The following is a 14,030-nucleotide window of genomic DNA, read 5'->3' as shown; positions in this document are numbered from 1 at the left end:
GAACTTTGATAAATGGCAATAGTTAGAGAAAGGCTTCAGGCCTTTTGTTCATAGGGTCGTTATGAGTTGTGCTGTACTCGATGCCAATCAACAGAAACAACATGCCTCTATCTAACCTTGACATTCTGGTGCTTTTGTTTTTTTAAGTCGAGAATATCAAGGTCTTTGAGAATAGTGAGTTATCAGGTCCTTGCTCTGGTAGGGCCAGGCCACACTCAACCCTGAATCTATACCGTCTACATATGCATGAAATCTGCATCAAAGTGTCTTATTTGGGGCATCATACTTGAATCTAGTGTGAAAGGAAAGAGTCCTTCCCCTTTTCTGTAGTATATCTTTCTTGAGACATTAATTTATCCTAGTCTATTGACCCATAGATAATCTCCAGGGCTCCCACATACTAGTTGCATGATGGATGTCTACTGAAATGTATTTATTAGTTGCACAAAGCACTCATGTAGAATGTTAAGTGTGTTTTACATACTATTGTTAGTTGTCATTGAGTTGATTCCATCTCATGGCAGCCTCATGTGTGCATAGCACAGCTGCTCTACCGAGTTTCCAAGGCTGGCTATGACCTTTCCTCTCCCCCCGCCCCGCATTTGCTCCTCTCCTTGAAAAGCAAAATAAAAACTCCCTCATTGGTACACAATCCCCCCGCACCTCCCCAAACCCCACGCCCTACCCCCAAATATAAGCATTTTCATAGACACAGACAACCCTGTTGACTGAAGGGTCAGTCAATTCAAATCTATTAGCTTATCCAAGAGAGAAATACGGGCAGACTCTCCCATAAGGATTTATAGGCTGAGAACCCATTGAAGGGTTGTGCTGTGTCTGAACTGATTCTGAAAAATCTGGGGCCATACAAAAACTACAACATCTCCAGTTTATAATCCTTTGTTGAACCAGGTTGCTTTTATGTTATGTTCTTATAGCTGACATTCCAGCAGATTTTTAGGGTATAAATCACAAGAGAGATGATTGTCCACTGGGGGATTCAAACTGTCAGAGAGGTACCACTTTCTGGTGAACAGCCCACTACCCTATAGACTATACCATTAGAGTTCCCTCATCGATCACACTATGTCCCCCTAAATGTCTGTGGAGGGTCTCGGTGTTTCCCATTAACCTCTCACAGAAGAAAATGGCATTATTTTTCATTACAAAGTTTTACATACCCCTGCTTATTGAAGAGGGAGCATTGGTGGTGTAGCTCACAGGGTGGTGTTTTTCTAACCCAGACAGCCCACCTCTCTGCCAGTTCGGATCCTCTAGCAGCTTCTTTACTGAAGGAAAGGGAATCTCTTTTCCCTCTTTAATGCTCTCATGTTTGACCAGGCACTCGTGGTCTTTATTCAGTGACTCTCCTGTCACAGTCAGCCAGCTGAATTTCATGAACGTGTCGTTAGTCTTCATGACATCTCCTTGCTGGCCTTCCAGTATTGTATTGCTGTTCTTTTCTTTCCAATTTATTTTTATAACGTCAGGGAAAAAATTCTCAAGAAGACAAAGATATGTTCCAGCACTGTGAAGCGTAGTTTCCTCAAATGAAGGAAGGAAAATTGTGGGCTTGGGGGAAATGACTGCATTGAGGCTCTTATCTGTAGGAGAAAAAAACAATTAGAAAGCATCGTTAGAGAAATACAAACATTGCTGTTTGAAACCAAGTATAGCATAGAAATGGGAGGAAAATTTTCTTTTAATATAGCACCTATTTACTATACTCTTTAATCCTTACAATGGATTTTAAGGTGTATGTTATTGTCCTTACTTGACAGATGGAAAAAGGTTCAGAAGGTTAAGTAATGTGCCCAACATTGGTTCTTAGTGTCTGGGTTAAATACTGTCTTTTGTTCTTTCTCCACATGATATTTGATTGTCTTGTCTCTAAGCTTCCAACATTCATGAACACCCACTTTTTATCTCCTTTGTTTAATATGGGAGAGCACATTTCCACAGTGGATGAGAAAGTGTGGGGCAGGAGACCAGAGAATTTTGATGTTTCTTCATCTCACAGATGGGAATCTTTGCTCTTTTCAAATATGATTCTTCCCATCTTGTGAATTTCGGCCAAGTAATTCACATTTTCATTTTCTACACCACTATGGAATCATAGATTCTTCATTTAGCTGAATGGAGTGTACTGCATTTGATTTGTTATATAAGACTAAGAGGAAGCTTTTTATTGTTGATTTGTTTTAATAGTATACATTAACATGTCACAAAGAGAATCTACCCCAAACCCTTGAAGTTGACTTTTAAATGTTAAATGTGAATCTCCCATATCCAGTTCTGATATTTGTGTTGTTGTCTAGTGTGTTTCTAACTTTCTAAACACTGCAATTGTATACAGTAACCATGCTAGTTTTTTTTAATAAATTGCACCTCCAAATTACTTAGGATGTTTCAAATTTAGAAGCAAAACAGCAATATTCTAATACTATTATTAAACATTTTACTTAATGCTTATTATGTCTAATAATGCTTAAAAATGATTCTTCTCGGAAATAGTCTTATATTAATTTTGTCAGCAATTAACTTATCAACATTTCATTTCCCTTTATAAACTGCTCACAAAAAGCACATTTTATTTTAGATTTGCATTTTAAGTTTATGCATAGTAAAGAATTTATCATGGTTACATTTTTAATAATTGCTTCAAGATGAATTGACCCCACTAGTGAGAGGATCAATACATATCAGTGTTTCTCAAAAAAATTTTACTTTTCCCGCATAAACTACTTAACTATTCTGAAGTCTACTGTTTTATTTCAAACTGCTGAATAAACGTATGCACAATTGATATAGTGTGGAAAGTTACAGTTCCAGAGTTCCTTGTGGATATTGTGTCAAAATATATAGCCAAATCTGATACTCTTACAACGACATCCCGTTTGAAATAAAGCTGCTGTTGTTGTAGTTGTTAGATACAGTTGAGTCAACTGTGACTCATGGTGACTGTATGAACAACAGATCTAAAGAGCATCCTATCCTGTTCCATCCTCACTGTCTCTGACATACTCAAATTCATTGTTTCAGTCACTGTGTCACTCCATCTAGTCTCTGCCTTTGTTTCTCTGCCCTCCACCCCCCACCCCGCAACCTTTCCCAGTATATTGTCTTTTGACAAGGACTCTGACAATGTACCCAAAGTATGTGAAACACAGTTTAACCAATCTTGCTTCTAAGGAACTCTTTCATAGTATAATTACCTCCAAAACAGATTTGTTTGTTCTTTTTTAAGTTCATGGCATATTCAGTACTATTCTCCAATAGGAGTGCTAATAAAATACACATTTTTTTTTTGTTAACTTAATGACTGAAATTATAAAAGGTAGAATTCTTTCTAATCTGATTTCCAATTAAAATACAAAGCTTTACTGATAAATACTCTCTTTGAGCTAGTTACGTGTTCAAGAATCCAACAGTCAACTTGATAAAGAAAAATAAAAAGAAGAATTGGCTTTGTCATTTGAGGAGAAAAAAAATCAAGAATTTTTGCCTAAATAGCAGAGTTCCTGATTTACCATTAAAGCAATAAGTAAGTATATAATGTTGATTTTGGGGGGAAAAAAATCTGTCTGTACACATAATTAGGTCAACTAAGCTTTAAAAAAATTCCATTATTTCTTCAGTGCAAGATATCTGGTTGTCTTAGTAAGGCAAAGTACAGGTCTGTACAAATTATTTCATCAATAAAAATAGTGCATTAAAAGGTTAATTTTTAAAGTATACATATATTTGCATTTTTTTATTCAGTTGACATATTAAAGAGTTTTGTTTTCATCTCAGGATCTTTTTTCTTTATAGGTATATACTTTGTTGTTGTTGTTGTTATGTGCCGTCGAGTCATTTGCGACTCATAGCGACCCTATGTACAACAGCCCTAAATCCCGCTCTATCCTGTGCCAATCGCATTGCCTCTGACACACTCATCTGATTACCCCAGTCACTGAATCAATCCACCTCAGAGAGGGTCTTCCCCTCCTGCGCTTCCCTCTACTCTACCAGCATGATGTCCCTCTCTAAAGACCTGTCTCTCCTTACAACATGTCTAAAGTATGTCAGACAAAGCCCCAGAATCCTTGCCTCCAAGGAGCAGCCTGGTTTAACCCTCTCTAGGATGAATCTGTTTGTTTTCTTGGCATTCCATGGTACATTCAATACTCTTCATAATTATACTAACAAAATTGAAATTTTAAAGTGTAATACTTTAAATTGTTAATTCGCAACTAATTAATTTGGGGATTTTCTGGTACTGTAATACACCTTTTCTTCATGTTAGTCATTTTTGTTTTATTCTTTAAGCATCATTTCTTTCATGGGAAAATGAACGTTAATCGTCCGTGACTTTGACAGTCTAATTGTTGTTTGTACTTGATTTTATATAATTAATGTCCTGATTTGGGATTATTGCATTACATATTTAGCTTTTTAAAACTTATACTTATTACATGATTTTTTTTCATAGTCAATATCCTCTTCATGGTTTAAAAAAATTAATAAACTTATCTAGTTCATTTTTATGGGGCCATTTGCATACAATGCTTACATTTAGTGAGTATAAACTTTAAGGTCAACAAATATCAGTGTTAAAAACAACATGAATTAAGGTTTGTTTTGTTGTTATGTGCCGTCAAGTCGTTTGTGACTCATAGCGACCCTATGTAGAACACAGCCCTAAACTCTGCTCTGTCCTGTGCCAATCGCACCGTCTCCGATAAGCCCATCCCGATTACCCCAGTCACTGAATCAATCCACCTCATAGAGGGCCTTGCTCTCCTGCGCTGTCCCTCCACCCTCCCAAGCATGATGTCCCTCTCCAAGGACCGGTCCCTCCTTACAAAATGTCCAAAGTATGTTTGTTAGAAAGAGCCTCAGAATCCTTGGCTCCAAGGAGACGCCCTGTTTAACCCTTTCCAGGATGAATCTGATTTCCTAGCAGTCCATGGTACCCTCAATACTCTTCTCCAGCACCAAAGCTCAAAGTCATCAATTCTCCTTCTGTCCTCCTTAGTCATTTTCCAGCTCTCTGACATAGCAAAGACCATGGCCTGTATCATACGCATTTCTCTTCAGTACTTTGGAGAGGTCCCTAACAGCAGACTTTCCCATGGCAACACACGTTTTCTTTTCCTGGCTACTGGTGCCAAGAGTGTTGATTGTGGAGCCAAGCAAACTAGAGCTGTAAACAATCTCAGTCTCTTTACCATCCATCCTGATGCTGCCAATTGGCCCAGTGGTGAGAAACTTTGTCTTCTTGATATTGAGCCTCAATCCATATTAGAGGCTGCAGTCCTTGACTCTCAGCAGCAAGCGCTTCAAGTCCTCCTCAGTTTCAGCAAGTATGGTTGTGTTATCTGCATATCGCAGATTGTTGATAGATCTTCCACCAATCGTCATGCCACATTTCTTCTCATAGAGCCCAGCCTCCCGGATAATCTGTTCTGCTTACAGGTTGAAAAGGTATGGAGATAGGACAAATTCCTGGCATACGCCCTTCCTAATTTTGAATCATGCAGTGTTTCCTGGCTCTGTTCTGACGACTGCCTCTTGGTCCAAGTATAGGTTTCACATTAGCATGATCAAGTGTTCTGGGATTCCCATTCTTCTCAGAGTCAGCCACAGTTTGTTATGATCCACACAGTCAAACACCTTTGCAGAGTCAATGAAACACAGACAGACATTCCTCCGGTATTCCCTGCATTCAGCTAAGATCTATCTAACACTAGCTACAATATCCCTAGTACCACGACCCCTTCTAGACCCAGCCTGGACTTTTGGCAGTTCTCTGTTGATGTGCTGTTCCAGTGGTTTTTGGATAATCTTCAGTAGAATTTTGCTTGCATGTGAAATTAATGATATTGTTCTATAGTTTCCACACTCTGTTGGGTCACCCTTCTTTGGGATGGGAACAAATATAGATCTCTTCCAATCAGCTGGCCAAGCAGTTGTTCTCCAGATTTCTTGGCACATCTTGGTGAGCACATCCAGGGAAACATCTGTTAGCTGAAATATCTCAATTGGGATACCATCTATTCCTGGGGCTTTATTTTTTGCTAGTTCCTTTAAAGCAGCTTGAACTTCTTCCTTCATCACCATAGGCTCTTGCTCAAATGTTTCATGAAATTCTTCTGTGTCTGCCAATTCCTTTTGATACAGTGACTCAGTATATTCTTACCATCTTCTTTTAATACTTCTTGGATCATTTAATATTCTGCCTAAAGCATCCTAGATTATAGCAACTTGAGGTTTGAATTTGTTCTTCAGTTCCTTGAGCTTAAGAAATGCTGAGCGAGTTCGGCCCTATTGATTTTCTGACTCCATCTTCTTGTACATTTCATTGTAATATTTTACATTTTCATCCCATGCTGCCTATTCAACTCTTTAGTATCTTGAATTCTTTAAAATGTAAAGCATTTAACACTCAAAAAAAAAATGAAAGCAAACACATGTTAATCTTATCTTTCTTGCTAAGTCATGAACAAAATAATTTAAAGATATCTCCAAATGCAAATTTTGTCTGCCAATGGAAAATAAAAAAACACACACTTGAGTAAATGTACGTAATTGAGTCCTGTGGAAATGTTGTTGAGTACAGTCATTCTTCATACTAGATACAACTCTCCTATTACAATGAATCAGAGGAACATTTATCAAGCACATTACCATGCTATGTTATTTAGCTGTCACACAGTCATTAAGGCACAATGGCATACATAATATTATCCCATTTTCTGAATTCAGAAACTGAGGTGTTCATAATCACTCAAGTTCACATAAGAAGTGAGTGGAGGAATCAGAGCTCCAGTTAAGTTTGACACAAAAACTTGGACTCTTTTCAAATATTATTTGGCCATCAAAAAAGGAAAGCATCACAGTTACCTCTTACTTTGCTGCAAAGCTAAATATTTTAAGAATGTAATTCCATATATTACACATACATACTACCTAAAAACTTATATTTCTACGAAGTCAGGTCTCATTGCAATATTTGCATAGTATTGCTGTTCTTTAACACAAGGTTTGTTTTAAAATCTCTTCCAAAAGTTTTACATCTATACCCAATCATGTTTCTCCATCCTTTTCCTAAACGTTCTCACTACTAGTTAAGATAAATTATGTCTTGCCTCTCCTTATTTAAAGTGAAAAAATTTACACCTTCAGTACTCACCTGTGACAACAAGTTTTGTTCCACCACCAAAAAGCTTTGAGACATAAATCCACAATGATTTAACCTGAATCAAAAACTTTAGACTAGTTTTGCTTCTCTGTTCTCCAATTTCTAATAGAATAAGACTGTTTGCATTCAAGAGACCAGAGTTCCTGTTCTGGTTCATTTCTGGATCATGTTAATAATTTATGAGACTAGGTGTGTGATAATTTTATGGATCTGAAAACAATGTTGGTATAAATCAACTGAGCGTCAATGCCATTCTAAGGCCAAGGTGAGGATAAAGTGAAACAATATATGAAAAAAACCCCTTACAATCCTGTAGGAATATAGATGGTTATCAATATTATCATCACCATCATTGATAGAAATCTGTCTATCATGATGCTCTATCAGGACTTTGTAGTTTCATGGGGCCAGACCTTACCCTTACTAACAGAAGGCCAGCAATGAGGCTGCAACTAGATGCATGTCAGCTAAGTGTGAGGAGGCTTTCTCTGTCTACTCTCCAGTTATTAATGTTCAAACTTTAAAATATCATTGAAACAGTAAACATTTTTTTCCCACAAACCCAAACCCCGCTATTATCTATTGATTCTAGATTATGGTAACCTCCATTGGGTTTCCAATGAATTTAAATGTATGAAAGAAGAGATTACCCATCTTTCTCCCACAGAAGAGTCTGACAGATTAAAACCATTAACATATTTAATATTTAATATTTGTGTTATGTTCTACATTCAAGTGTAAATAAAAGTGAAGAGAACACTCACTAAAGTCTACCATATGCAGTCATTATGCAAAAATGACTCACTTGTATTACTCAGAAAATAGCTCTTACTGCATCCCACAGGACGTCCAGTTTTCACTGGAAATTTACACTTCAAGATGAGAAATGGCAGATTAGCTTGGTCTTCTAATAAATCTGCCAATCAGTGTTGCTGTTGTTGTTTTTGTTGATTGCCATCAATTTGAGCACGACTCATAGTGACTCCATGATAAAATTACCTAATGCCTTTATATAAGTTTCTCCAAGTTCATAGAGTTTTCATAGGTATGTGGTTTAGGAAGTGGATGCCACTCCTGCCAGCAAACACTGTCCACATTGGCAAACCATTATGGTATTTGATACCCCAATGGCACAGGTTCAGCATCACAGCAAACCCAGATTAATTCAGTACAGCAAATTGACAAGGTGTGATGTACAAAGTAGAAGAATGTTCCTCCAAAATACAGCTACACTAACCTCACTTAGCAGTGGTTTCGTGTCATCAAGCCAAATACATATGAACAAAAGACATGAACTCTGTTCTATAATTAACATCTTTTCTTTATGTTTATGGTGTTTATAAAGTTTCCAGAGGCATCTGGCGTAGGAATTGAATGTCACTCCTTCTTCGAAACCTGAATCAATCTGGAAGCTCCTCCTAACACTATCCATGATGGGTAACCATCATGGCATTTGACACAGCCATGGCACAATGATTGGCAACTCCCAAGTTATTCAGGACAGCAAAATGGACAAACAACTGCTGTACCATTTAAAGAATGTTCATTCTCATATTAATAAATTTTGTTCAAGGGTGACAGTGTTAAATTGTTAAAAGGTTACTGTCTGGACTGAGTTTACTTAGAGTCACCATCTGTGAATTCCACTGTTACCATGCTCAAGCATTATAGCAGTAAAACTTTATAAAGGTATTTGGATAAAGACCATTTTTCCATGACATAAAGTGAAGCTGAAAGCAATGTCCATTTCTTTATTTCCCTTTCTTCATAAAGAACTACATATTTAAATTCTATTTTAGCTTTAAAATGGAAAAACTATATTTTAAGGGTTAACATGCTTCGTTACATCTTGGAATAAAATTCATGCATTTCCCTGTGTTTCTCTCCTTTAAGCATACACTTGTGTCCTGTGCTTCTTGCTAAAGAATCACAGATCTCTTCTCTTCTTTTCTCTTTGATGCCCTGCATCTTCTGTTTTCACTAGCTAGCTTTTCTATGTTTTAGGTCTACTCAAGTAGATTTTTCAAGTAGGAAGATTATAGTTTCTGGAGTTTATGCATTAACGCTTCTGTCCAGGGATTAATTTTAATAGTCTAACTTGGATACAATATAGAGAACAGGAGATTATGGCTGCAAATCTCAGCTGTGTGATTTAGATTTGGTACTCCAAGGTGGCTCCTTGGAGGCAAGGATTCTGAGGCTCCATCTAACATACTTTGGACATGTTGTGAGGAGAGACAGGTCCTTGGAGAAGGACATCATGCTTGGGAGGGTCGAGGGACAGCACAGGAGAGGAAGGCCCTCTGTGAAGTGGATTGATTCAGTGACTGGGATAATCGGGATGGGAGTGTCAGAGACAGTGCGATTGGCACAGGACAGAGCAGAGTTTAGGGCTGTTGTAGGGTCGCTATGAGTCGCAAGCGACTCAACGGTACATAACAACAACAACAACATGTGCAGAATACAAACAACTGAATGTGCCAGATTGGAAAGTGAGGCTTTCTTTCCAAAAATTAATAGGTGGATAAAGCTGCCTTTCATATTAGAGATGCTCTTCCAATATTCTACTTAGATTAAAAAATACTATCAATACAAGATAATGCAAAGGAATGAAATTAATCCTAATTTTGGTGATGTCACTAGTAAAAGACAAAGCAAAGAAACTTTACATGGATTTGGTTAATTATCACTTGAAGCTAAAATGTCTACAGTTCATAGTTTTGTATCCTATTTTTTGTACTAACAAGATAAATTGTTAAAAATATTTACTTACTACTATGTGAGTGGCTATTTCTTGAAATACAATATTCAGTGATTGTATCATCAAGGATTCTCCAATGCTGAGCTGGATAAATATACAGCTTCTTTATGAAGTGGAAAATTCACTAGCCTCTCTGTTTATACCACCTTCATTTTTTATCAAATTGGCATTAAATCCAAGAATTAAAAACCAGTACCAGAACTCTGCTTTATAAACCCATTCAGTTTACAATTCACAGTTTAAATACACTTACAGTATGATATTTAAAGAACATTTACCTGTAACAATGAGCTTTGTGCCAGGACCAAATACCTTGGAGTACGCACCACTGTATTGCCCACTACCTGAAAACCCTTTATAGAAAGCTAATTATCTGCTTGATTTAAAGTGACACATATATTAATTTCAATCTTTATCTAAGTTTATAAAATTAACTTTGCTAATAGTAAAAAAAATGGTGATTCAAACAATTACAAGACATTTAAATGTAACTGAAAATATAGGTAATGACTCCCCTTAGTCTGAGGTTTGAAGTATGGCCATTCTCTCCTAGTATCTCATACATCACAGAGCTTCATTTAACTTTCTTAAAATCATTTGGCTGAAAACTTCTACATGGAATCTATTCTTTTCTTTTATTTATAAAGTTGTGTCTTTGCCAGACATGTAGTAAAATTTAGTTAATTAATATTAGCCTCATTCTCCAAGAACGAGTTCTAGAGGCCTAGTGGTAACAAGTTCTGCTGCAATCCTCAAGGAATCCAGTTCTAATTCACCAAGTGCTTTGTAGGAGAAAGATGGGCAATCAGTTCCCACGAAAACCTGCTGGAGAGTGAGCTCTTCTGACTTTACAATGCACAACATTTCTCAGGAGAAATAATAATAGAAATTGATTTATAAATAAACACCTGCTCAATATGAGTTAAAGGAGTATTTTATTTATATGTTTAGATGGTAAACATATTATGCGATGCTAATGTGTTACTTTATAATACCTCAGATGAGCTGTTGCAGAGTGCAATCCTCATTGAGTTATTTCTGTTTAAGTCTACTTTTTTTTATGAAAATACCTTTAATGTTCCCAGAGTATTGAATTACATTCTATGCTACTCATAAGAGAATCCTGGTCATCTGGTATATCTTCAGCTGCCCCATGAAGACTCTAGAGGCAACTCTGAGTTATAAGGTAAAAATTAAAACAGTTGTTGTTGTCGTTTTTTCTGGAGAAAGAAATGATATGTTTTATCTTAAAATATAGAGAAGAGGTAATCAACAAAATACTATTTTTATGCCTCTCACATAAAATGTCTCTGGAAAGAATATTTACACTAGTAATTTATATCATTCTTTACATATATGATTCTCTTATTTTTTAATATCTAGCCTGAATCCATCTTTTGTGACTATTCTAAAAGAATATCTGTTTATAGAGAGGGAAAGGGGGAAAACTAACATGTTATATTTGCTTCCAGTAAACAGTGGCTGCAAAATTAGTGTTCATATACTGAGGTCAAGAATATGGCATCCAGATCAGTGTTGATCATAACTTGTTTTTCTAAAGGGTATATATCAAGTTTTCGTGATCACAGCAAAAAAAGTAAAGAAATAAAATTACTTACCAGAGGGAATCACTACGAGCTTAGTCCCTTCTGCAAACATCTTGATCCATACTGTGCTATCACACTGGTTACAGCTTCTACAAAAATCATAGCCATCTTCTAAGATTCATAATATAGCTAGCAGTTTTAAGAAAGACAGGTTTGTATTGGGAACTTGATCTTTTGAGCTCTTGTAAATTTTTTTAAAATTTTTTTTATTTTATTTTCTTATTTTTTGTGCATGTACCATCAAATCGGATCTGACTGGTACAGGAGGAGATTGCCCCTCCTTCTCCAGCAGAGCATCTGGCGGATTCAAACAGCATACCTCTGGGATTGCACTGCAGCTTCTTGCCACTAGGCCACCAGAGGTCCCTGAGCTCTTGTAAATATTTCAGTATAAATTTGTAGTATCTGAGCTTAATTGACACTGGGTATGCCCAACAGAAAGTGGGAAGGGAAAGAATTTATTTAAGAAGAAAATAGGCCCAACACCAAGCAATTACATTTGTGGGCTAGAGAACTTTACAGGAGTAGTATTCAGAAAAGCAGGACTAGTTTCTGTTTTCAGGTGCACTATTACGTTGGAAACCACCCAGAGATAATATCAAAGGAAGGATCCTTCTGTTCTCACAAATACCAGACTGTTGGCAATTTAGAGATAGATTTCTGAGGGAGGAAGTACTTCACTAACAGAAAATACAAACACACCTCCACAAATATGCTTGAGAAAACAGAACAAAACTCTCCATTGCCAACAAAGCCACTTTCACCATTTGCCAAAAAAGAAACTTTCTACCAGGGTAATGCCAAGTAAGAGAACAAGTTACGGGATGAATATCTTTTGTAGCATAGCATAATAAAATTTTAGAATTATATCTTCTAGAAATAGAGAGCAAGGATGCCATTTTAAGGACTAAGCTGTGCCTGATGAAATCCATATTTTCAGTTGCTTCATGTGCATTTCAAAGTTGTACAATAAATAAAGATGGACAAAGAACTGTAGTATTGGGGAAGAGTATTGAATATACATGGCTGTCAAAAGAACAAGCAAATATCTTGGAAAAAGTGCAACCAGAGTGCTTCCTAGAGTCAAGGACAATGACATTTCATCTCACATACTTTAGGTTCTTCTGACCTCAGGGTTGTGGAGGTTAAGGCCCATGTGATCTAATAGTCCTTTGAACTAATCTTTTCCCTGGGCTTTTGATTTTCTTGACTCTTTGCTCCAGATGGAGAAAGACATATAGCCATACGTTAGATGTATGCACACATGCCTTTACGACTTTAGTCACTTCTAAAGTAAAAGAACTGAAACAGGCTGTAGAACACTGTCTTTGTGTGCTATCTCCTGTCAAGTGACCTTGCTGTCTCTGAGAATATGCGCCAAGCAATTTTTAAATTTTTTAAAATGTTTCTTTTTGTGTTTTTTCAATATTTTCATTTAGGGTATTAAATAATAAATAACATTTTTTATTAATTTTAATTAAAATTTACAGAGACTTTGGGTTTTCAGTCATTCATTGTTGCACTTTTCTCCCTGCCCACTCCTCCCCTCAATTCGAACTTCTCTATGAAAAGTAAAAGAAGAAAAAAAAAAAGAAAAGTAAAAGAAAAAGAAAACTTCTTTCATTATTATACAATCCCCCCTGCCCCCAAGTCCACTCCACTATGCAGCTTTCATTCTGGACTCCTGTCATGACAATACTACCTAATCACATATCCCTTTCAAACAGTTCTCTCCCTCATCCGTTTCAATGCAGTATACATTATTTATCCCACCTCTCTCAGTCTCCTTTCAACCCCAATGTCCGTCCCATTTTAAAACAATGGTACTATGCAATATTTGTTCTTTTGTGACTGAGATATTTCACCCAGCATAATGTCCTCCAGGGTCATCCATTCTCTATAATATTTCCTGAGTTCCTTGTTTTCAATGCAGCATAACATTTTATTGTGTGAATATACCAAAGCTTCTCTATTCATTTGTTTGTTGATAGGCATTTAGGTTGTTTCCAACTCTTTGCTATTGTAAACAAGGCCTCAATAAACATTTGTGTGCATATATCTGCTTGTGTGATGGTTATGGTTTCTTTAGGGTATATTCTCAGTAGTGTAACTTTTTCAGAAATCACCATAGAGCCTTCCATAGTAGTTGCACCATTTTACAGTCCCACCAACAGTTTCTCTGCAACCTTGTCAGCATTTGATGTTTGCTGTTCTGTTAAATTTTGCTATCCTTACTGGGGTGAGATGATATATCAGAGTTGTTTTTATTTGTATCTCTCTTAGAGCTAGGGATTTTGAACATTTCTTCATGTGCTTGTTTGCCATCTGAATGTCTTCTTTGGTAAAATGTCTGTTAATATCCTGTGCCCATTTTTCAATTGGGTTATGTATATTTATTTTGTTGTGGTGCTCAAGTATTTTATAAATTCTAGATGTAAGTCCTTTATCTGACATGTAATTACCAAATATTTTTTTT

At 36.5% G+C, this 14,030-nt stretch overlaps 1 gene segment (V, D, J or C); it reads right to left on the bottom strand.

Moving 5' to 3' along the window:
- The window catches only part of LOC102867834, a 286,296-nt gene that overhangs the window by 5,663 nt on the left and 266,603 nt on the right, over nucleotides 1–14,030 (bottom strand). The window contains 1 exon segment of the C gene segment in view: nucleotides 1,262–1,604. Coding sequence covers nucleotides 1,262–1,604 — 343 coding nt within the window.

The sequence above is a fragment of the Elephantulus edwardii genome, unplaced genomic scaffold (genome assembly GCF_000299155.1).
Source record: "Elephantulus edwardii isolate Elephantulus edwardi_28Jun2011 unplaced genomic scaffold, EleEdw1.0 scaffold00059, whole genome shotgun sequence".
NCBI classification, from domain to species: Eukaryota; Metazoa; Chordata; class Mammalia; order Macroscelidea; family Macroscelididae; genus Elephantulus; species Elephantulus edwardii.
The sequence above is the reverse complement of the archived record's forward strand: the minus strand, read 5'-3'. Positions and strand labels throughout refer to the sequence as shown.